The sequence below is a fragment of the Camelina sativa genome, chromosome 18 (genome assembly GCF_030686135.1).
Source record: "Camelina sativa cultivar CO46 ecotype springtype chromosome 18, ASM3068613v1".
Taxonomy (NCBI): Eukaryota; Viridiplantae; Streptophyta; class Magnoliopsida; order Brassicales; family Brassicaceae; genus Camelina; species Camelina sativa.
This window is the reverse complement of record NC_141897.1, coordinates 2,329,805-2,351,011: the sequence shown is the minus strand read 5'-3', so window position 1 is coordinate 2,351,011 and position 21,207 is coordinate 2,329,805. Positions and strand designations below refer to the sequence as shown.

General features: G+C 35.8%; 3 protein-coding genes across 3 annotated transcripts; 1 reads left to right on the top strand and 2 right to left on the bottom strand.

The window, feature by feature from the left end:
* Positions 1–187: 187 nt before the first annotated feature.
* Positions 188–2,286, top strand: LOC104760327 (protein ROOT PRIMORDIUM DEFECTIVE 1-like). The gene has a single exon (XM_010483228.3). It carries the CDS (start codon positions 188–190, stop codon positions 1,463–1,465), a length of 1,278 nt encoding a protein of 425 aa, XP_010481530.2. The 3' UTR covers positions 1,466–2,286.
* Positions 2,287–2,704: 418 nt separating this feature from the next.
* LOC104763079 (zinc finger BED domain-containing protein RICESLEEPER 2-like) lies at positions 2,705–4,991 on the bottom strand. Its single transcript, XM_010486495.2, has 2 exons — positions 2,822–4,991; positions 2,705–2,730 (listed from the first exon to the last, which is right to left on the bottom strand). The coding sequence occupies exons 1-2, from the start codon at positions 4,989–4,991 to the stop codon at positions 2,705–2,707; spliced, it is 2,196 nt and encodes a 731-aa protein (XP_010484797.2).
* Positions 4,992–13,176: 8,185 nt separating this feature from the next.
* LOC104760326 (calmodulin-binding receptor kinase CaMRLK) lies at positions 13,177–17,172 on the bottom strand. Its single transcript, XM_087498609.1, has 2 exons — positions 15,403–17,172; positions 13,177–13,951 (listed from the first exon to the last, which is right to left on the bottom strand). Exons 1-2 carry the CDS (start codon positions 16,787–16,789, stop codon positions 13,332–13,334), a joined length of 2,007 nt encoding a protein of 668 aa, XP_087354735.1. The 5' UTR covers positions 16,790–17,172; the 3' UTR covers positions 13,177–13,331.
* Between the last annotated feature and the right edge of the window lie 4,035 nt (positions 17,173–21,207).

Sequence of the window (21,207 nt, the reverse complement as noted above, 5' to 3'; positions counted from 1 at the left end):
AGGAAAACCATTCGGTTCAATAAGCAAACCGTTCGGTTCGTTAATTTTTGCTTAATTCTAAGACGAACTTGGTTTGTTGTTGTTCTTTGTCCCTCTCCGCCGCCCTCTTGGCTTTGGAGAGAAATGGTGATCGATGTTCATGTTTGAAAAGGTGTTTCCCTTTTCCCTTAATTCACAGTGAAAAGATATGAATTCTCTAAAATCTTTGAGGTACAGTAGCATCAGAGAAGCTTTGACTCATCAAAACCCAATAAAGTCTTCATCTTTATCTCCCTTTTATTGCTACAATCAGAGAAGATGGTTAAAGCCTGTAGATTCAGCGCAAACTAGGTTAGAGAACCGAACGAGAGATCATAGGTTAGACAAACTCATTGCTCAGATTAGGAAACTAAACATCGTTCTCGAGATTTCTAAGCTCATGTCTCGCAAAAAGCGTGGTCCTTTCGTGTCTTTGCAGCTAATGTCTCGTTGGAAGAATCTGGTTGGTTTGAATGTAAATGTTGGAGCTTTTGTTGGTAAGTATCCTCATGCTTTTGAGATCTTTACACATCCTTTTAGGAAGAACCTGTGTTGTAAAGTTACTGAGAAGTTGAAGGTATTGATTGATGAGGAAGAGGATGTGATTAGAGAGTGTGAGGTTGATGCTGTGAAGAGGATTAAGAAGTTGTTGTTGATGTCTAGAGAAGGTGTTCTTCGTGTACATGCTTTGAGGTTGATTAGAAAGGAATTAGGATTGCCTGAGGATTTTCGTGATTCGATTTTGGCTAAGTACACTTCACATTTCAGGTTAGTTGATTTGGAGACTTTGGAGTTAGTTGATGGAGATTGTGATGATGAGAAGAGTTTGTGTGTGGCAAAAGTTGAGGAGTGGAGAGAAGTTGAATACAGAGAGAAATGGTTGAGTGAGTTTGAGACTAATTACGCGTTTCCTATCAATCTTCCAACAGGGTTCAAGATTGAGAAAGGATTCAGAGAAGAGTTAAAGAATTGGCAAAGGATACCTTATGTGAAGCCTTACGAGAGAAAGGAGATTTCTCGGGGGTTAGAGAGATTCGAGAAGCGGGTTGTTGCAGTTATCCATGAGCTTCTGAGCTTAACGGTAGAGAAAAAGGTTGAAGTCGAAAGATTAGCTCATTTCCGGAAGGATCTTGGAATTGAAGTAAACGTGAGGGAAGTAATCTTGAAGCATCCCGGGGTTTTCTATGTGTCCACGAAAGGAAGTACGCAGACTTTGTGTCTAAGAGAAGCTTATAGCAAAGGCTATTTGATCGAGCCAAATCCTATATACAATGTGCGGAGGAAAATGCTGGATCTTGTGTTGTTGAAGACGCGTCATTCGAGGAAGCTGTTACAAACGGAAGATGAAGCTCGTGAAGAAGTAAAGAGAGATGTTATGGTTGGCTCTCATGAAGATTGGGAAGGAGAGAGAGATGGGGATTGGGTGTTACCAATTCTAGAGAAATGAAGTTAGTGTAGAAGAATGATGTTGTTTTGTGAATTAGATAATTAAAGGAATGTGTAGGAATGGGATGTTTTGATGATTCCTTTAGGTTTTTGAGTGACACGAAAGTGAAGGCTCATCCGCCTAAACAGGCCGGTTTACATAATGCTGAGTACAATGTGTGGTCGTTCGTGGTGGGAAATGCGTGGAAGCAGCTAATGACTTGGTTGAGATGACAGAGATGGGTTTGGTTTCAATATCACGGTGCTTTGATATGGTGACTGATGGTTGAAGAAATAGCGGGAAGCATGATTTTGCTATGCGAATAGAGCAGTTGGTAGTTCAACTTAGAGGAGTCATGATAGTGCTAAACTTCGAGAGGCTTTTGAGGTCTCTCCTAAGCTCTGACACTTGGGATTCTGTACAAATTCAGCTTCCATTGATCTACCCTGGTTCGGTTTGGTTTGGTAATGATAGCCAGAACTAGTTACTTCTTTGTAGTCAGAAGCTTGTCTAACTGATGGTTAGGTTATACTTGGGTTTGGGGGTTAAGGGTTTAGTTGGTCTCGAGACTAGTTTCTAGCCCTGGGCATTCGGTTTTTCGGATCGGATCGGTTAAGTTTTGTTGGATTTCGGATTATTCGGTTTGGGAGATAAAGAATCCGATTAGAATCCGACAGCTTTTCCGGATCGGATCGGTTCGGATCCATTCGGTTTCGGATCGGTTTCCTTCTTTTTTTTTAAAATCCGACATTAAACTGAAAACAAATTCAAATCGGTTTTAAAACCGGTTCAAAACCGAATTATACTGTAAAAACCGAATTATCCGAAACATTTCCATTGAATCATCAAGAGTTCAAGACATAAACCTAACAAACATTAGACAACCCAAGACTTCAAGTTTCAACTTATGCAAATTCAAACCATAAAACATAACAACATTGACAAGTTTCAACTTATTCAAACTGAAATCAGTTCCAATAAGAAGGACTGAAGAAAACTGGAAAACAACTAAACATAACCAAGGCAGAAACAATTCCAAACATTCAAACACAAAGACTCTCTTCAATCTTCAAGAAGTTCAATCATTCACCTGTGTATAACGATTACAAAAAGAAATAAAATGCAGGGACCTGATTCAAATGGACTCAAAAGGGTGTTTGTAAAGCTATTTAACAAGACATGGTTCAAATTTGAAAGAGACTTGTTCAAACCTCTTTTGACTTCTATCAGATCAGAAACTTCAACGTTCATCTTCAGTCTTCACAGCTTGCATAGCGACTCAAACTCTGAAAAAAAAGATTAATGAAGACAAAGTTAATACTAAGTAATACTTAAATGCACAATTGAAAAGAGGATATAATGAATAGAACAACTTACCTTTCTGAAGACTATCCTGCAACTCAATCTCAGCAAGCATTTGCTGAGTTGTAATCACTCTTTTCTCATTCAACAGAATCTCACTTTTTAACCATTGTTCACTGCACATCAGAACCTCAATCATGTAGTGAGTCAAGCAACTCCTAAATGGGTCTAAAATCCTATTACTATTGCTAAAAGCTGATTCAGATGCAACAGAAGACACTTGCATAGCAAGTACATCCTTTGTTATTGAGGCTAGAATAGGATACTTAGGACTGTTGATCCTCCACCATCCCAAGACATCAAACTTTATCCCAAGCTGGTTAGCCTTTGGAGTTTCCACTTTCTCCTTCAGATATAACTCCAACTCTGAACTTGCATCTTGAAAACCAATCTCATTAACCAACTCGTTGTACATAGTGTCCACCCTTTGATATTCGATATCACTGTCAAAATCCATTTTCTGATTCAGATCACCTTGAGACTCATGTCCACTTTGAGATGATGATGCAGTTTGCGACTGAAAGCTTGATCCAACTGTTGTCGCATTATACTCGTTAAACAGATTTACTAGAACCTCATTAACTACTTTAGTAATCTCCTTAGATTCTGCATTGTCTTTACCATAGAGTATATCAAAACAAAGACTCGCAAACTTCATTTTGTTCCTCGGATCAAAGACAATAGCTATGATCAGCATCTTCTTTAGCTTCTTTGATCCATCCCAATACTTATTGAACTTATCTCTCATAGCCTCTGCCTTTAAGCTAAGCTTCAGATCAGAATTAGTGCTCAATGCCGATAGATTCCTTTCTATTGTTACAATTTCATTGTAACACTTGTAAGAGCTAACAGTCGATGATGCTGAAACTACCAAGGTAGAGTTATAGAAGATGACTAAAAATCTTACTAACCTTTCAATTTCATCCCAATTATCTTTACATGGCGGCCCAATCCTCTTTTTCCCTTCAACGATTTCACAGAAATAATCATTATACAGCTTATCTTCAGCCTCCATTCTATCAAAAGCCAATCTGAACTTCAATGCTCTTGTTAACATCAGATAAGTGGAGTTCCATCTTGTTTTGCAGTCCAATGATAAACTCCCTCTTGTCATCTTTCCTGACTCAACTTTCTGCTCAAACGCTTCAAGCCTTTTACTAGAAGCTCTAACATATTGAACACCATTCCAAATAGCCTCCACATTATCCTTAAGGTCATGTAAACCATCTTTCGCAATTAAATTAATAATGTGAGCACAACAACGTAAATGCAGGAACTTACCACCAAACACCATTGCATCATTTCCTACTAAGCTGAATGCTTCCTTAAACTTCTTCATAGCATTAGAATTGGCAGTGGCATTGTCAACAGTGATTGTGAAGATCTTCTTTATCCCCCATTCAGCCAAACATTTAAGAAGAACAGAACTTATAGTTGACCTTGTATGGTCAGCGACATGCTTGAATCCAATTATCATCTTGCGTAGGCGCCAACTTGCATCAATAAAAAGTGTTGTGATGACCATGTAGCTAGTTCCAGTCGTAGGTGCAACCCATATATCTGTTGTTAGAGAAAACCTTTGCTTAGTAGCACCAATAGCCTCCATCATTTCTGCTTTCTTCTTCACGTAAGCCTCCACAATATCCCTAGTTGCAGTTCTCCAAGAGTGAGGTTTGTAGAGTTTAACCTTATTGCAGAAGTTTTTCCAAGCCAAACTTTCAATAAATGAAAGTGGCAATTCACCGAGAACCAACATCTCATTAGAAGCTTCTCTAAACACATCCTCAATAACTCTGGCCAACTGCAAACCGTTATCATCACTCTGACTGAGAACATTTTGAGTCTCACTTCTGGTTTCCTTCCATGTCTTGTACTGCTTGCAGATAAGGAGATGATTTTTCAGACAAGAAGTTCCATTATGAGTCGCACAACCCATATTGAGAGTACAATAATGACAACGACATCTATCTTTTTCCCCATGGATTCTTGTGAAATGATCCCATACGAATGACCTTTGTACCCTAGCTGCCTTCTTCTTCTTTGTTTGAACCTTAGGAGCAGAACCATCTGCATCTGCTTGTTTTTTCCTTTTGTACCCAGTTTCATGACCAGCTTCGTGAGACTCTACTTCTTCTCCATCCTTTTCATTGTCATCATTTCTGGGTTGATGTGAGCAAGAATCCATCTGTAATAATGAAGACAAAGAGAGACACACATTAGACAACAATCTACAAGTTTACAAAGAGAGAAACAAAGCTTAGAACAAAGAAAAAAAAGGATGGAGACAAAGAACACATTACTCATAATCAGAACAAAGAAAAAAACAGACCACATTAGACAAACGGAGCTTACATAGTTAGACACATTACATTTGCAGAGACAAAAGGAGCTTAGACAACAAAATTATACCAAACCAGAACAAGAGAAAGAACAGAGAAAGAACAGAGAAAAATCAGCTTCATAATTCATCATCAACATTCAACAACCTAAGATCAAATATTCTGTCTCTAGGTTTCATAAATCATCATCAACATCAACATTCAACAACCATAAACAGAGCTCATCTTAAGTCTTAACATTGAAACTTATAAACGAAGCTTAAAGAGAGAAAGAGAAACCGTAAACAGATCTCATCTTAAGTTCTTAACATTAAACGACTTAGATTCTGGGAAGAACATAAATACCTGCGATTGATTCCTTGATGCGACTAACAGAGGCGAAGGTAGGTCTCCTTGGGTTTCCAGTTTAACAATTGGGATTTGGGGGTTTATAAAGCAAAGAAACTAGGATTGAGAGTTGAGACCAGCGTTGAGTCGGCAAAATTAGTGTGTCGAGAAGTGCGAGTCGAGACAAAAGAGGTTTGGGACAGTCACACACAGTCTAAAGGAAGAAGGAGAAGGACAATCGACTCGAGTCGAGACAAAATCAGAAAACAGACTATAACTTTGTATCGGTGTATCTAGCCATCTAGGTGTGTTTCGGTTTGACGGATAACCGATCGGATTTCGGTTCGGATCGGTTTGAAACCGAAAACCGAATCACAATCAACATAGAATCTGATTGGTTTTAACAGTGAATCCGAAACCGATCCAAATCGGTTTTATTGGATCGGTTCGGATCGGTTTTAATGGATCCGGTTTATATGCCCAAGGCTACTGGTTTCTTTCCCGGAGAACAGGTGAGAAAGATATTGTATTACATTTTGCTGTCTCTTGTTTTTAGATCAATTTGTCAGATCATTATTAGGTATTGTTCTCTTCAGACAGATAACCAAAGAGGATGAAAAAGTTACATTGAATTCAATGAAGTGTATTCTTAAAACTAAAAGGATCTACAGGACTTCACAATGGTGATATATATGTATGCATATAAAAGGATCAGTATATATATATCAAAGGTCCAAAGTCAGTAACGTGGTTGTCTTTAACTACCAGCAGTTCTTCAAGTCTTCTGTTAAAACAGAATCTTCATCAATAAGATCTGAGTCATCATCGAGATCAACCGTAAAGAGGATCACAACGTTCCTTTCCAAGCTGTTTCATAGTAATAGTTAGAACTTAGAAAAGAGGTAACACAACATCATTCGTCAAAGCAAAAACAGTCTTACATTAATAAAAGACAAATTTTTTTTTTTTTTTGAACAAATGTTAAATTATATTCAAAAAAAAATATCGTTTTACATCTGCTTTTTAGAGAAAAATTTGCTGGAAAAAAGTTTAAAGTTGACATAGAGTATAGACAATCTTCTAGTGTTTTGTCGCAAACCATTGCTGAAGACCCATAGCATATCTACGATCTCCCAATCGCTCAATAGCAAGTAGTTGAGCTCTAACGTGCTTATCAATCCAGCCAAGAAGAGTTATCTCAGGTGTGGGTGCCTCCCCATGGCGCCTAGCATTGCGCTCCCGCCAGACAGCGTAGACCGTGAGTTGGAAGGTATAGCGGAGTAAAAAAACATGTACTCGATCAGCATGAGACTCCGAAAGAAAAGCAAGCAGCAATAACCAAGAGGTGGCAAATCGAGCCTGATAGAGGTTTTTTGCAAATCCTGACCAAACTGCAGAGGTGTAGGGACAGGAGAAAAACAAATGGTCTCTTGTCTCCACCGGAGTAGAGCAGAAAACACAGCTCACCCGACAACCATTACGCCAAGCGACCATACGATCCCCTGTTGATAACCGATTGTGCACTGCAAGCCAAGTGCAAAAAGAATATTTGGGTGTAGCATGAGCAAACCAAACACTTTTATGCCATGCTACTTGGTTAGAAGCTGTCCTTATATGATTCTAGGTGTCCTTAGTAGAGAAAGTTGCCTTATACAAATCTCCTTTACCTCGCCATAAGACAACATCCGGTTGAGAAGGTGTTCTAGTCTGATACACATGATTCAGAGCATCCTCAATATCATTTAACAAAGCTAATCGGTGAACTCGCCTCCTTCGTTGATACCACGCAGCCTGAAGCGTCATGTTTCCTCTAATACCCAAATCAATCATGCCTCGTGGTTACTTTGTCCAGAAAATATCCTTGAGTCGACCAATTATCATACCAGAAAGATGTAAGAGCCCCATTGTTCACCCGCACTTTAACAAAAGTTTTTGCTAGTTCTCTATACTTCAACAACTTCCTCCACATCCAGGAGCCTGATAGCGATACAGGTTTAACTGACCAGAAGCACCCACCCTTAAATAAGTTCATTTGTGACCATTTGACCCACAAAGATGTCCCTCGAGAGACAAAACGCCAAATCAATTTTAAACAACTGACATCATTTGTTTCCTTCAAAGACTGCAGCCCTAGTCCACCTTCATTCTTGGTTTTACACACTTCAGACTATGACATTTTTGCTTTCTTTGTGTTCAGGTCCGGTCCGGACCATAAGAAATCAGAAGATATACCATCTAGCTCCCGAATGCTTGCCCTCGGTAACCGAAAAGCACTCATCCATAAGGTTGTCGTGCTCCATAACACAGAACGTATTAGGCTTAGACGACCCGCATAGGAGAGACCGTGAGGTCCACGTACTAACTCGGCCACAAATTTGATCAAACAGAGGGGAAAGATCCACAACAGTGAGTCTTCTTATTATTAAAGGGAGACCAAGATATCGAACAGGGAGTTGGCCCAAACCAAAACTATAACGAGTTCCCATTAACTCACAATCATCTGGTGAAACACCCCCAAGATACAAAGTCATTTTTTCCATACTTATCATTAGACCAGATCTCCTAGCAAAAAGATTCAAAACTTGGACTATACCATCCACTGATCTTATTTTCCCATCAGCTAAGATCATGAGATCATCATCAAAGCAAAGGTGTGTTAAACGCAGATTTTTACACCGCGGGTGGTAGCCAATGTCTTGTGAGCCTGCTGCTTTGTCCAACATCTTGGAAAGCACATTCATGCAGATGACGAATAAATATGGTGAAAGTGAGCAGCCCTGACGCAGTCCCCTAGCACTGCGAAAATAACCAGCGAGATCACCATTTACTTGGATCGAGAAAGAAGCCGTAGTGACGCATAGCGAGATCCAATGAATAAATGCAGGAGGGAGATTCAGAGCTCTTAAGACATTAACAGGAAAGACCACTGGACTGAGTCAAATGCCTTCGAAATATCCACTTTCATTTCGATTAAATTAGACGGACGTGAATCTGGAATTTGATTAGGCGGATAGATCAATTCGGTTTAACCAATCTGTATTTTTGTCTCAAATTTGTGTATCAACTGTGTATCACCATTCATGTCTGTTGGATCTAAGCTCTAAGGTAGTGTGTCATGCAAAGTTTTTAAAATAATAAAAAAAAAAAAATACTTGATACACTACTGTCAATGCACTCTCCAAAGGAAATTCCAGCTGCCTACTTCACGTTGATGGTGAACCATAAGAATCAAAGGCATGCCTGAGCGAAAGACTAGCCACTGATCACAGAGATGTTTCTTGAAGATTCACAAAAGGTTGTGGTAGTTTCTGGTGAAGTCCCTAACAAGTAGTTGGCACACATCATAGAACAGATCTCAAGGTATGAAAACCTCTTGTTTTAAGAAGTAGGAAATTAATAGAAGAATGCTCTTAATGGTCTATTGCTTTTCTGGTTCCCTCACTTCCTGTGATTAACGATGTTTGGATGTTTGAGGTTGTGTATAAAAGGCTGAAAAGACAAAATGTGTTGTAAAATCAATGTTTTGTAGTTAAATTCATATGATTGATTGCTGAAACATGAGGTTGATTGTAAATATTGTTGATGAGAAATTTTTGTATGTTTTCAACAAGTGTGCACTGATGTGTGTTAAGTGTTTCAGGTTCACGCTCATTTGTTTCAGCTCACAAGAATGATCATGATTCTCTAAGTGGTAAAATCCATAGAGCAGCAATTGATCAAGGGTCTGACTTTTTGAACGACAGATTGATCATGTAAGTAGGATCAAAGAACTGCGTGTTCATCTAAATATTTGGGTGTACTAGGAGTATTGAAGGATTTGAAGTAGTTGTTACTAAAACTCACAACTTGGCACTAGTGGTGAAATGGCTTCAGAGGATTGTTGTTGAGTCATCATGCGTCTGAGGATGATTCGAAAGACTGGTACTCATTTTGTATCGATAAATGAGTATAGTGTCAATTCCATGATACGAAGGAATGGAGTTACATGTACCAGAGGCTGATGAGTGCTCCTAGACAGAAGATTGTGCTTGCAAGTTGTTTTTTCATGTATGTACAACAGGTGGTTGTTCATTAGAGTTCCGTCATTGATCAACATATTTGATGAAAGGGACTCTTACCTGAAGATTGATTGTGCTACGAAGCAAGTGTCTATGTCCTGCCAGTTGTTTGACGTATCGTCTATATCACCGAGGAGACATCTTTTTGAGTTATGAGAGCATCTGCACAAGTGTGTTGAAACTTCAGTGTCGTGGAGTCAACAAAAGAGGGTCAGGTGATCATCTCACCCTTGATGATCAACAGGTGCATATGATTGTGATGAGACATGTTATCTGCAGGGAAAATAGAGTTGTGTGATACTCTGTTTTAGGTCGTTTACATCCATTGAAGAACGAACGCTTGTGTTTGGTTCCAATAATGATGGATGAGGATGTTTGAAGTTGTTGGGCTTCTGAAAACTGTGTCTGAGATTAAGCCTTACTTAACCAAAGGTATATGAGTTGTGTGGGCTAATCTGTCAACTGTCAGGGGTTTGATCAAGACAGTGAATATTCCTGTGAAGTACTATGCATTTGGAATCTCACATGTACTATCACACTTAGACATGTGAGGCTGATGTTAGTTGAGTTAACAGATGATCATATGCTTAAGTTCCCTATAGATAACGAATTGGAGAAGTGATATGTGCTTAGCTGATCTGATTAGGTAAGGGCAACAAGACTCTGCGTAGAATCGTTCAGAAAAACTGGTTTAGATGCAAGAATGAAGGATATCTACAGTGAAGCAGAGGTTTGAAAGTGTATAACATGATACACAAGTTGTGGTTGCTAGAAGAATTGAAGTGCTTACACACATGAAGCTGTTTCAATAGGCGACAAGACTGATTATCAAGTGCTTAAGGATGCGAAGCATTGTTAGCAGGTAAGTGATTCCCATAACTCATTATACTGTTGTGATACATATGTCTGTTTTTGACTTAGTTGATCACTCAAGCTGGGGGAGAATGATTCTGGCTTTGGTTATTGCCTAATGTTAAGGAGTTCTGAATTTATGGGGGAGAATCCTTGTAACTACTTGGTTTAGGGGGAGAATCATTGTTTATGGGGGAGACTTAATTGATTAATTGGTTGATCTTAGTTTGCTAATGATTGAGAATATGTCAATTGATTAAGTCTGATTAGAGAGCTATTAAGGTCATGGTTTCCGCTGCAGCCCGCTGGGGTTTCTGATTATTAGGTTCTTAATCATAGTTCTGTTTGAACAAGCTGTTGATTGATTTTGCTAGATAATGACTGTTGTTTGGTCTAGTTGTTCCTTGTTCTGTTTTTGGCTTGTGTTTGTTGGAGTGTCTTTTCAGGATGAACCAGAGAGATGCTTGAGTATCAAACTCAGTCAAAAAGGAGGAGATTGTAAATGCAGTTTCTGGAACAACTCGCTGAGAGGAACAAGTCTTTGTGCCGAACAGAGTGTTGTGTCAATCAGGAAGCTGCATCAGATCACAAACGCCTGAGTTGCTGACGTGGATGTGTGAGCTGACGTGGCAGGACGTGAGTGGATGTGATGATGTGTCAAAGAAGGTTACTGACTTGACATTGAAGATAGAGACGAAATTGTACTTGGAGATATGAAGAATATTCTCTACAAAATATAAGGAAAGGATAAGCTTGAGAAGGAAGCAGTTTCCTTATCCCTTGATACTTGGAGATTCGCCTTCTAGGGTTTCTCAAGTTGTGTATATAAATTCTAGGAGTAGGCCACGAGCCAATTTGAGCACTCTAGAATATTGATACAGTTGTAAACTTCGAAGCCGCAAAAATAAGGCTTAGAAGATGTGTTCCCAGTTCTTTGTGACGTTAATCAGGGAGATGATTAAGTGAGCAGAGAATTGTTTTTCTTTCTCTTAGATCTACACTAGTGAGAGTCTAGATAGAAAAGAGAGAGGGTTGGTTTTTTTCTCTCATAGATAAAAAGAGAGAGGGTTATTTTCTTCTCTTAGATCTACACAGGGTGTTGTGTTAGATAGAAAATAGAAAGTTTCAGATTTATTCTTAGTCAGGGTCAATTCTATTGGGTAGAATAGGTTGAGTAAGGGCCGAGACAAAATTTGTCTCTCACAATTTTGTATCATTGTGAGAGATAAATTTTGTTAATAAAATTGAAGAGAAAAACGTTGGCTTGGCGTGTTTCAAGTGTATATCAGTGTGTTGTGTGTCTTTATACCTTTACATATGCTTCAACGGCTATATATATTGCGATCATGCCCAATGAAACTAAAGAATAGTATTAACGTAGTAGGCATAAAACACCTTACTTGGTATAGCTAGGTATCCTAAAAATGGTTTTGTCAACTTGTAAAATGCTTTAAAACTGTAGTATTCTGTTGTACTTTTATGATATGCAAATAGCAATAGATATGAAAGTGTTTTTGAACGTTACAAACAGTCCAGTAAACCTGAAAAAGGAAAAGTAAAGAGATCAAATAAAATGTTTTGTTTTATTATATTAAAAAGTGTCAAATTTTAACCAAAACAAAGATAGAAAAGAGAAGAAAAAAGAAAGTCAAGAAGAGAATGAAAGGATGTGAAGATATAGACGTGACGAAAGTGCTAAGGATTAAGTACTTTGGTTTATCTCTTTTTGGTGAATGATACGAATAATATCCACATCGAAATTTGATTTTCTTATAAGAAAATTATATAAAAATAAAAAGAATATTGAAAGCGGAATAAAGTGGAATCCATAACAAAACAAATAGAAAAATTGGAAAGAAAAATTTATGGATCAGTCATCGGACAAAACAAAGTGCAGGCAGCCAAGAGAGTATAGAGGCAAAAATATCAAGAGACTATATAATATATAGTGTTTGACGTATAGTTTGTAGTACTATCGTAACTCTGATTTTAATTTAGTAGTGTGAAATAAATCATAGACTTGGCAAAAAAACATTCACCAGCTTTTAAATTGCAATTATAATTAATATAAATGTATTTTTTTTAAAAAAAGTTGAAATCTAAATAAACAAAACTACATCTTATTATCATCGAGTGATCTTTTGATTATAATTATTCGCTAAATCATGAGTCTTATTCGCTAAATCTTTTGATTATAATTATTCGAATACAATACTTGGACTAAAATTTGGTATGCATATCGTAGAAAAGACAAACAAAAACAACCAATAAGTTCTCACCAGCTTCTCAGCATTATCTTCTTACCAATACTTTCCCACCTTACCCACTTTGTTTTGTCTTCCCTTATATAACATTTTTCTCCTCAATATTCTATCACGTGGAGTACGGCTCAAAATTAATAAATCATTGAATGGAATGTCTAGACAAATCGATAACATATACTTCTATAAATGTTAGTTCTTGAATACAAGATTTAGATATCTTTAAGCAATGGCTATGGTATCGTTAGTTGTTTTTGGTAATGGCAAGAATATTATTGTATCTCAAGCTCTGATTTGATTCGGAATATATGACTAACGTGTCAACGCTAAACTCTAATTTCATTGAGATGACAACTAACGTGTCAATGCCAAACTCTAAAGATATTACAAGGCTTTGTTGAATGAAACATTATAAGACTATATATAACGACAACCTCCAAAATGTTCATGTAAATTTGGATGTGATCAAATATAAATTTCAGTTAACCTTTTTTATCAATAAAAATTGTATTAGTTTAATAAAAATTTGCCAATTTTTGAAAATATTTTTCTATAATTTCAAAAAAAAAAAAATACAAAGTACCTTGACACAAGCGCATGTATCTTAATCTCACACACCTCACACCTCACAACACCCGAATCTAATACTCACATGATTTATCTTAAACCCAACTTTTTTTTTCCTAATTCAACGCGAAACCGTACGTATGTCTTTAAGAAGACCCAAGACTTGTTGCATTGTTGGTCGCTTCCCCGGCGAGTCTGCCGTGCAAAAGTAACCAATCCGAAGACTCTCGACCATCTCATTAACCGAATCTCCAACTGCTAACCGCAATCTCGAGTCAAGAGCTTCCTCTCCTCTTCTCTCCTTAACCAAACGTCTAACTGATTTAACATTCTCATCCTTCCCTTGCTTCCCGGTTAACAGCTCAAACAAGATCACCCCGAAACTATACACATCGGATTCTACGTTGTTGTTACTATGATCATCACCGGTTTTCGCAATGTTGTTGATACCAAAATCAGAGATTCGCGGCTCTAGGGTTTCAGTTAAGAGGATGTTGGTAGCGACCAAGTGTCCATGAGTAGTACCAACGTGATGAAGATAGGCTAAACCACGTGCAACTCCAATGGCGATACGGTGACGTATTAGCCAGTTTGTTTTCTCCGGGGATGAATCTCCAACGTGACTCTCCCATGTATCGGCACTCCAATCTTCCACGTTGGTTTCTCCCGCTGGGAGCTCGTGAAGCCATCGGTGAAGATCTCCGTTAGCCATAAACTCATATAATATAAGCTTCTCTTTTCCTAAAAACATTAAACCACAATTTTAGGTAGGAACAAAAAAATAAACTTAATACTGAAAAAAAAATAATGTTCTTTTTTGTAACAGAAACTGAAAAGTTAATGTTGCTTTTTCTAGTTTAACCATACTTACTAACTAAATTCGAAAAAAATGTAAATTCTAGATTCCTAGTTAAATTAACAAAGTGGTGCTAGACGTATTAATGCAAATAACATTTGAATTCACCATCTAAAACAGAGTTAATACTTAATACTGCGAAACAGTCATATTTTGGTGATTATTGGTGAACATAGTAAATAAGGTCAGAAAGAAAACATATTTAGCATATACGTAAAGGAGAAAGGATTGTTGAAACCCGACAAGCTATCTATATAAACCTCTACGAGTCCCAAAGCAAGGATGTGACTTGTCTGCACACTTTTTAAAGTCAGTCCACTAACAAAAACACCAAATGAAACAACCCTAAAAACAAGTCATTGTAAGAATCTTTCAGACTATCACATACACACATTACTTTTTTTTTTTAGCTCTGGAGAAACTTTTTGGAATAATTATACATTTTTACGTTAAGGTCACGAAAAATCATAAAATCTAGTAATCATGGCACAAAAAACATACTGTATTAGATTTTTTTTGTACGTGACGTAACATCATTATACACAACTGACATTTTTTCGTCTGTACAATATACTACTGTACCTGCTACTAATGAATATGACACCGTTCAGCATTTATTGCCTCATTAATGTGTTTATCCAAAAACCCGTGAAAGTAGAGACAAAAATTCATTAAATGACGTCTACGCCTCGATTTTTTTTTAATAATAATTTTAATTTAATCCACGGAAAAAATGTTTATAGAATAAAATAGTCAAAACCTAGTTTTCACTCTTAATATATTTGGTTCTAAATTAGCTTATTCCACTAATTAAATTAGCGAAAAATTACATGATTTATTGTTTATATTTTATTTTGGACAAACAAAAAGTCAGCTATTTCATATTTTTGTCGTTGAAAATTGAAATATATTTTTTCTGAGATTTTTTTTTTGTGGTAAAATTATTTGTGAGATTTCTTAGCGACTTACCGTTAATTACTTTGTTTAGTAACATATAGATTTTTGTTCAGTGAATAGTTTATACATGTACATGTACTAACATAGTTAAAAAATGGAAATAGTTTGTTACATTACATATACAGTATATGTATATATACACTTAACAAACTATAGTATATACATGTACTAACATAGTTAAAAAAGGGAAATAGTTTGTTACATTACATATACAGTATATGTATATATACTATCCAAAGTTATACAGTTACATACTGTATTTGCTACTTGGTCGAATCAAAACATGTCCTATATATATATTAGGGTTTTAAAGTTAATTTCGAAACCTTATGTCACAAATTAATAAGATAGTAAACATATCAGGGAGATTAGTTGATACCTGCGATGCAATAACCGGAGAGTGTCAACAGATTTGGATGTTTAAGCCGAGTAAGAGCTTCAAACGCGGTAACGGCGTCGTTTTTGTCAACGTCTCGGATCTTTTCAAGCACTTTGATTGCCACGTGGAGATCTCCTGGTAAAACGGCACGGTAAAATGGACCACAAGTGCCGTCAGATATAACGGACTCCGTTCCGAAATGTGACGTGGCAACAATCAGATCCTTGAAAGTCAGATTCATCAACGGCTTAGATGCCATCACAACCGGAGCCGCCGTTGGTTCTTTTATATCGGCGACCCAAGACGAACCCGACTCCGTTCCGAATTCGAACGGTCCAGATTTCTCCATCTTGTAATCCAACGGTGCTGGATTCGAAATCGCCCATCTCGATTTCATACTCGCCGATTTCAATCTACGGCGGATTAAAATTATAGCCACCGCGAAAATTAGGATTACCAAAGCTCCTAACGAAGACGACAAGCCGATTACCAAAGGAGTGTGCTTATGAAAACGGTGCGTTTTGACGGTTTGATGACGTGGCGGCGGCGGAGGATTCCGGTGAGTGAGATGGTGGAGACGGTAGTGATTAGGGATTTTGGAGTCGTTGAATACGAAACTGCCGGCGTGTGAAAAAGCCGATTTGCCGAATTTACGGTATTTGTCAAACCCGACCGAACCGGAAAACCGGTTTGTGGATAAATTCAAGAACCGGAGATGGTTAAGATTTGGAAAATCGACCGGAAACGAACCGTTCATTGAATTTTCCGATAAATCCAAGTAGTTCAATGATTTTAAACCGGAAATCGGTTTAATACTGCCGTTGATTTTACATCTTGAGATATCGAGATGCTGTAAACCGTAGAGAGAAGCTAAACCAAGAGGCAAAACACCGAGACTGTTACGAGAGAGATCGAGAGCTGTGAGATTAATAAACCCGGTTAAGTCAACCGCGTTTGTAAACCGATTGAAAGAGAGATTCAACTCTTGAACCGAAGAAATTGAACCATTAAATGGAATCACTCGTATAGAACCACCGAACCGATTCCGGGAAAGATCAACGGAGACGAAACCCGGTTTTGACCAGAGCCAAGTGGGAATAGAGCCATGGAGAGAGTTGTTGGAGAGATCAAGAACACGTAAGCGCGTGAGGTTACGCAAAGGGTTCCAGGAAACGGTGCCGTTCAGGTTTCTTGACGGAAGAACGACTCGAGTGATGACGGCGGAGCAGTTAGAGGAGGAGAACCAAGAAGAGTTGAAACCGGAGACGTAACGGAAAACTCTTGTTAGTTGACGGAAGTCTGTGTCGTTAGGACAAGAAGCTGTAGAAGAGTTTAATGAGTGTGAGAAAGAGACCAAAGATAAGAGAAGAAACACCTTTAGAAACATGTTTTTAGTTTGTTGTTGATAGTTGTTCTTCCATGGAAGATAAAGAAATGGTGAAGAAAGAAAGAGAGAGAGAGAGAGAGAGAAAGAGAGAGGGTTTAGTAGTTGCAGTATGTGAGAGGAGCTGGTGAGGTTTATCAGAAAAGAAAGAGACAGAGAGAGGGAGATAGATACATACAAATGATAATTTGCTATCGATCGATGACGTGGATAATGACGCAAAAATAAAAGTCAAATTTTATAACCTAGCAAATAAATATTACTACTATTAAATAGTAAGTTTTTCAGGATGTATAAAACTTAGTTATGCATTAAAGATACATTTCAAGTTATTCAGAGTGTGGTAATTAATTAACCGGACGACTCAAATAGTAGCCGAGTAAAACAAATTTTTTTTTGTGTATCGACGTTAAAGAAGTGTTTAATGAGATATTCACGGGTATTTTTTTTTTTGGATTAGAGGATTATGTAATCATGTGTTTATTATCATCATTGTCTTTATAAGGTACTTTTTTCTTTTGCTTTTGTAAAAAGCGAAAGTTAGACTAAAGTTTATATAGAAGGAGATAAATAATTTGTTTTATTTGAATCATTGAGTAACTTTTCTTTTTAAAACTATTTGCATCAACAAACAAGTGTATATATATATATATACATCTTCAAATTATATCGGATTAAAATTAGTGAATCAACTAATTTTAGTGATTCGGATATATATATATATATATATATATAACTGATATTGTGTTTAGAAGCTTTTTATTCATCTTTCACTTTTTTCAAAAGAAAAGAAAGGCAAAGAAAAAAAGTACCTCGTAAAGATAATGATGATAAGTACATGATTGGTATCCTATAAATCTAAAGAGAAATCATGCATTTCACTTTGTTTTTTTTTCCAATCATGGACACATATATGGATACTTCAAAAAAAGGAATAAAGGATAAGCAATACCAAACACGTAGATTAAGGGGAGGTATTGGTTTAGGATTTAGAAAAAATTTTAATAACTTTATGTTTTTGCTGATTATTAGAATCATAGAAAATTGAAAGTAAAAAATGAAAGATTCTAAGAGATTGTTTAGAAAGTTTTTTAAAATTTTGATGATTTGTTTTTTCTAATCTTGTAAAATCTTTCTATTTGATGAAAGAGTTTTCATGACTTTTGTTATGAAGAAAATGATATAAAATCCTAAACCAATAACATAAAATTTGAATTCATTAACAATCCAAGATTCTTTTGTTTTACTTGAATAACATAAAACTTTTAATGACTTTATAAAACTCTTAATCCAATAACACTAGATTTATCAAGATTTTAGATAACTTTTTACAAATCCACAACCAATAACACCAAATTTTTAAAGAGTTTTTACAAGTCTTGATTGAATAACAACATATTTTACCTAACTTTTAAAGTCATTAAAATTCTTTCTAAATCCTAAACCAATACCTCCCCTAACCGTTTGGAACAGGTGCACATTGACCTTGTCTTTGTGTTTAACTGGATATTTTCGTTGATTTTTCATTTTTCAGTGCAATTTGATTTGAGATAGACTAGTAAGTTGTCGTCATTTATATACCAGGAACGTGCCTAATACTCTAGTTAGGACTCACGTCAACCATTAAAAAACAAGGTAAATAATATATTTGTTATTAGAATTATTGTCAATTATTTTTGAGATCAAAACAATTATTCAGGAAATTACAACATATAGTTTACCAAACAAGAAATGATATAAATAAAATCATACTTGTATTGTAGCAACTAAAATCCTTAATTAGGAAGGAGTCTTTTATAGGGTTGCATGTGACACATTTAAGTGCGATATTAATATATATGCAACAATTTGCGTATTTGTTAATCTGCAGTATGTATAGTTTTGTTGTTGTTGTTTATGGGTTTGAAACTCAAGTGAAGTAAGCAAAGGGGGTATGGTTGGTGCGATGACTTTGTATGGTAGTTTGATGCAGATGATGATATATAGTAACGTGGACCCTATCTTTTAACAAATCAAAAATCTATTTTTCATTCGATGTTTGTATTCCTAGGTGTAATTTAATATATATATATATATATATAGGAGTATCCAATAATTTTTTAAAGTACTAATAAAGAAAACATATTTTAAGAATTTCCAATTCTCTTGTTTGCCTTTGTAATAAATGTTTCTATTTATTACTATCGGTTATTTGTTGATGAGTTTGGTTGAAAGTAAATAATGGTGTAGTTGACACCAGAAGTAAAATAAAAACAACTGTGTACTTTTTGAATAACTCCACTGTTTGATCTAACATTTCGGTTATTGAATTATTTTATGTTCAACTTATTTTGAGAGAAAACTGTGACGTTTTTTTTTTTTTTGTGAATTCATTAACATAAAGTTTGATTGTATTGATAACTGTGTTTTATCGCTGTCCAAACATTCCCATGAGAAACCACACAAAATCAAAGCTGTGTTGAATTATACGAGTTTAATATTAGTGTTGTTACTATTTCAAAAGATTTGCAAGTTTTATGACTTTAAGAAATGTCCGCCGGAGAAAAGACTATAGTTTAATGTTTTAGTGGACGTAATTTACTGTATAAATATACGGTACATGTACCAAGGAGATCGGTTGGATCGGATTATGTGTAACAGTGTAAGCATATTTTTATTCAAGCTTGACATTATTTATTGTTTGTAATATATAATCCAGAGTGTAAACTTAATGTAATATGCAAAGAAACCGGTTTTGAGAAAATGAGAAAGCTCTGCAATTCTTTAAATAATCGTTAAGAATGCCCAAAAAAACAAAACAAAACACCCTAATAAACTAAATTTTGTAGATTGGTGGAGGACTTAACTAAGTCCTTATGTTTAGTTATAATTTATAAGAGTTTTGTCACACCATATATTTAAGGGCAATTGTCATAAATACCACTAAAATATGTTTTTATTTCAAAAATAACACAATTTAGTTTTTTTTCCCAAAAATACCACTAAAAAGTATTTTTTTCCAAAAAATACCACATAATTGAATTAAAGTTATAATACTAAAAATTAATTCTTAAATTCTAAATACTAAACCCTACCCCTAAAAACTATACCCTAAAACTTAATGTGTCAACCCAAACCTAAAAAAAAAAAATTCTACATCCTTAAAAATCAATTTTTTTGTGTTTGTGGTAATTTTGGAAAAAAAACTTTTGTGATATTTTTTGAAAAAGAAAACTAAGATATGGTATTTTTGGAAAAAAAACCTTTTTAGTGGTATTTAAAAGAATTTCTCTATATTTAAATGCACGCAGTGATTGTGCTTGTTGCAGGTGTCTTAGAAAACATATAGTAACCCCCATATTCCTTGTTTTATATTTCGTTGTGATTATGTTATGACATTGGTGTTGACAAAAAATGGTCTTTTTGAGTTAGATCTCCTAAAACAAAGATTACCACCTCAAGACATTATATATTAATCACATAAAATATCATGATGACTAAACAATGAACTCAAACCCATTATATAAGACTTGACTTGCTCCTCTTTTACGTATTGCAACAAAAATGTTTGTGCAAACACAAAGGGCCATTTCTATGTCATGGTGGTAGGACTAAATTTTCAAAAATGTAATTTCACTTATATATAAACGGATTTTATTTCAGATCGATTTTATTTTTGTTTTCGATTAGTAAAGTATTAAACTTCCTGAAAATTCTTTGAGTGTGAGTCTCATATTCTTCACTGTTAGTATCAGAATGTAAAAAATATTTACGTCTAAAGTCTAATAACATGTACTTAGTGTGAAAAAGGTATGGAGTAATGTGCTGCATATGTTTTTTAGATTAAAATAACCTTCCCAAGAGCAACAACTAACTAAAAAAGTAGAGAAAGAATGACATTGGGAAATTCCAAACAAATCCACTAAATCCCAAGACAAAAAGATCCATAGAATGCCAACTAATATCCCACAAAGTGTCTAACACATTCACATTCTCCTTGAGCAACCCAACCTAAAAGTTAATCCACATTCTTTATTTTATCATATTTAACCACTCACCCCAACATGGTTGGTCCATGTGCGATCTTTGTTCTATTTTATTGTAACATAGGTTGGTTCAGTTTATGTTTGGAGCTTTTGACCGGAGGTTGTGATTTGATCACTTGTATCAGTTTAAGTATTCGCTAGGTTGCTCGGTTAAAACCAATCAAGTTTTGAAATGGTGTTACCCGATTAAGGTATAAAAGTATAATTTAACATTTTCTCCGATAGCGAAACAACCCCAAAACCACAATTTTGTAATAGATAAATTGTTTTAGACAGAGAACTTTTAGGCCGAATTCAATCATTTTGGACGTAGAGGCCCATTTTAGGCCCATTACAAAGAAAATAAACTCTAGCCCAAATGACTGATCCATGAATATGCATTAACCTAAATCTCTC

Excerpts from the sequence above, each read along its gene's own strand:
- LOC104760327 (XM_010483228.3), top strand. The coding sequence starts at position 188 with ATGAATTCTCTAAAATCTTTGAGGTACAGTAGCATCAGAGAAGCTTTG.
- LOC104763079 (XM_010486495.2), bottom strand. The coding sequence starts at position 4,991 with ATGGATTCTTGCTCACATCAACCCAGAAATGATGACAATGAAAAGGAT. Across the intron at positions 2,731-2,821 it reads GCAGGATAGTCTTCAGAAAG|AGTTTGAGTCGCTATGCAAG; the intron begins GTAAGTTGTTCT and ends CTTTTTTTTCAG.
- LOC104760326 (XM_087498609.1), bottom strand. The coding sequence starts at position 16,789 with ATGTTTCTAAAGGTGTTTCTTCTCTTATCTTTGGTCTCTTTCTCACAC. Across the intron at positions 13,952-15,402 it reads CTCCGGTTATTGCATCGCAG|GAAAAGAGAAGCTTATATTA; the intron begins GTATCAACTAAT and ends TAATGTTTTTAG.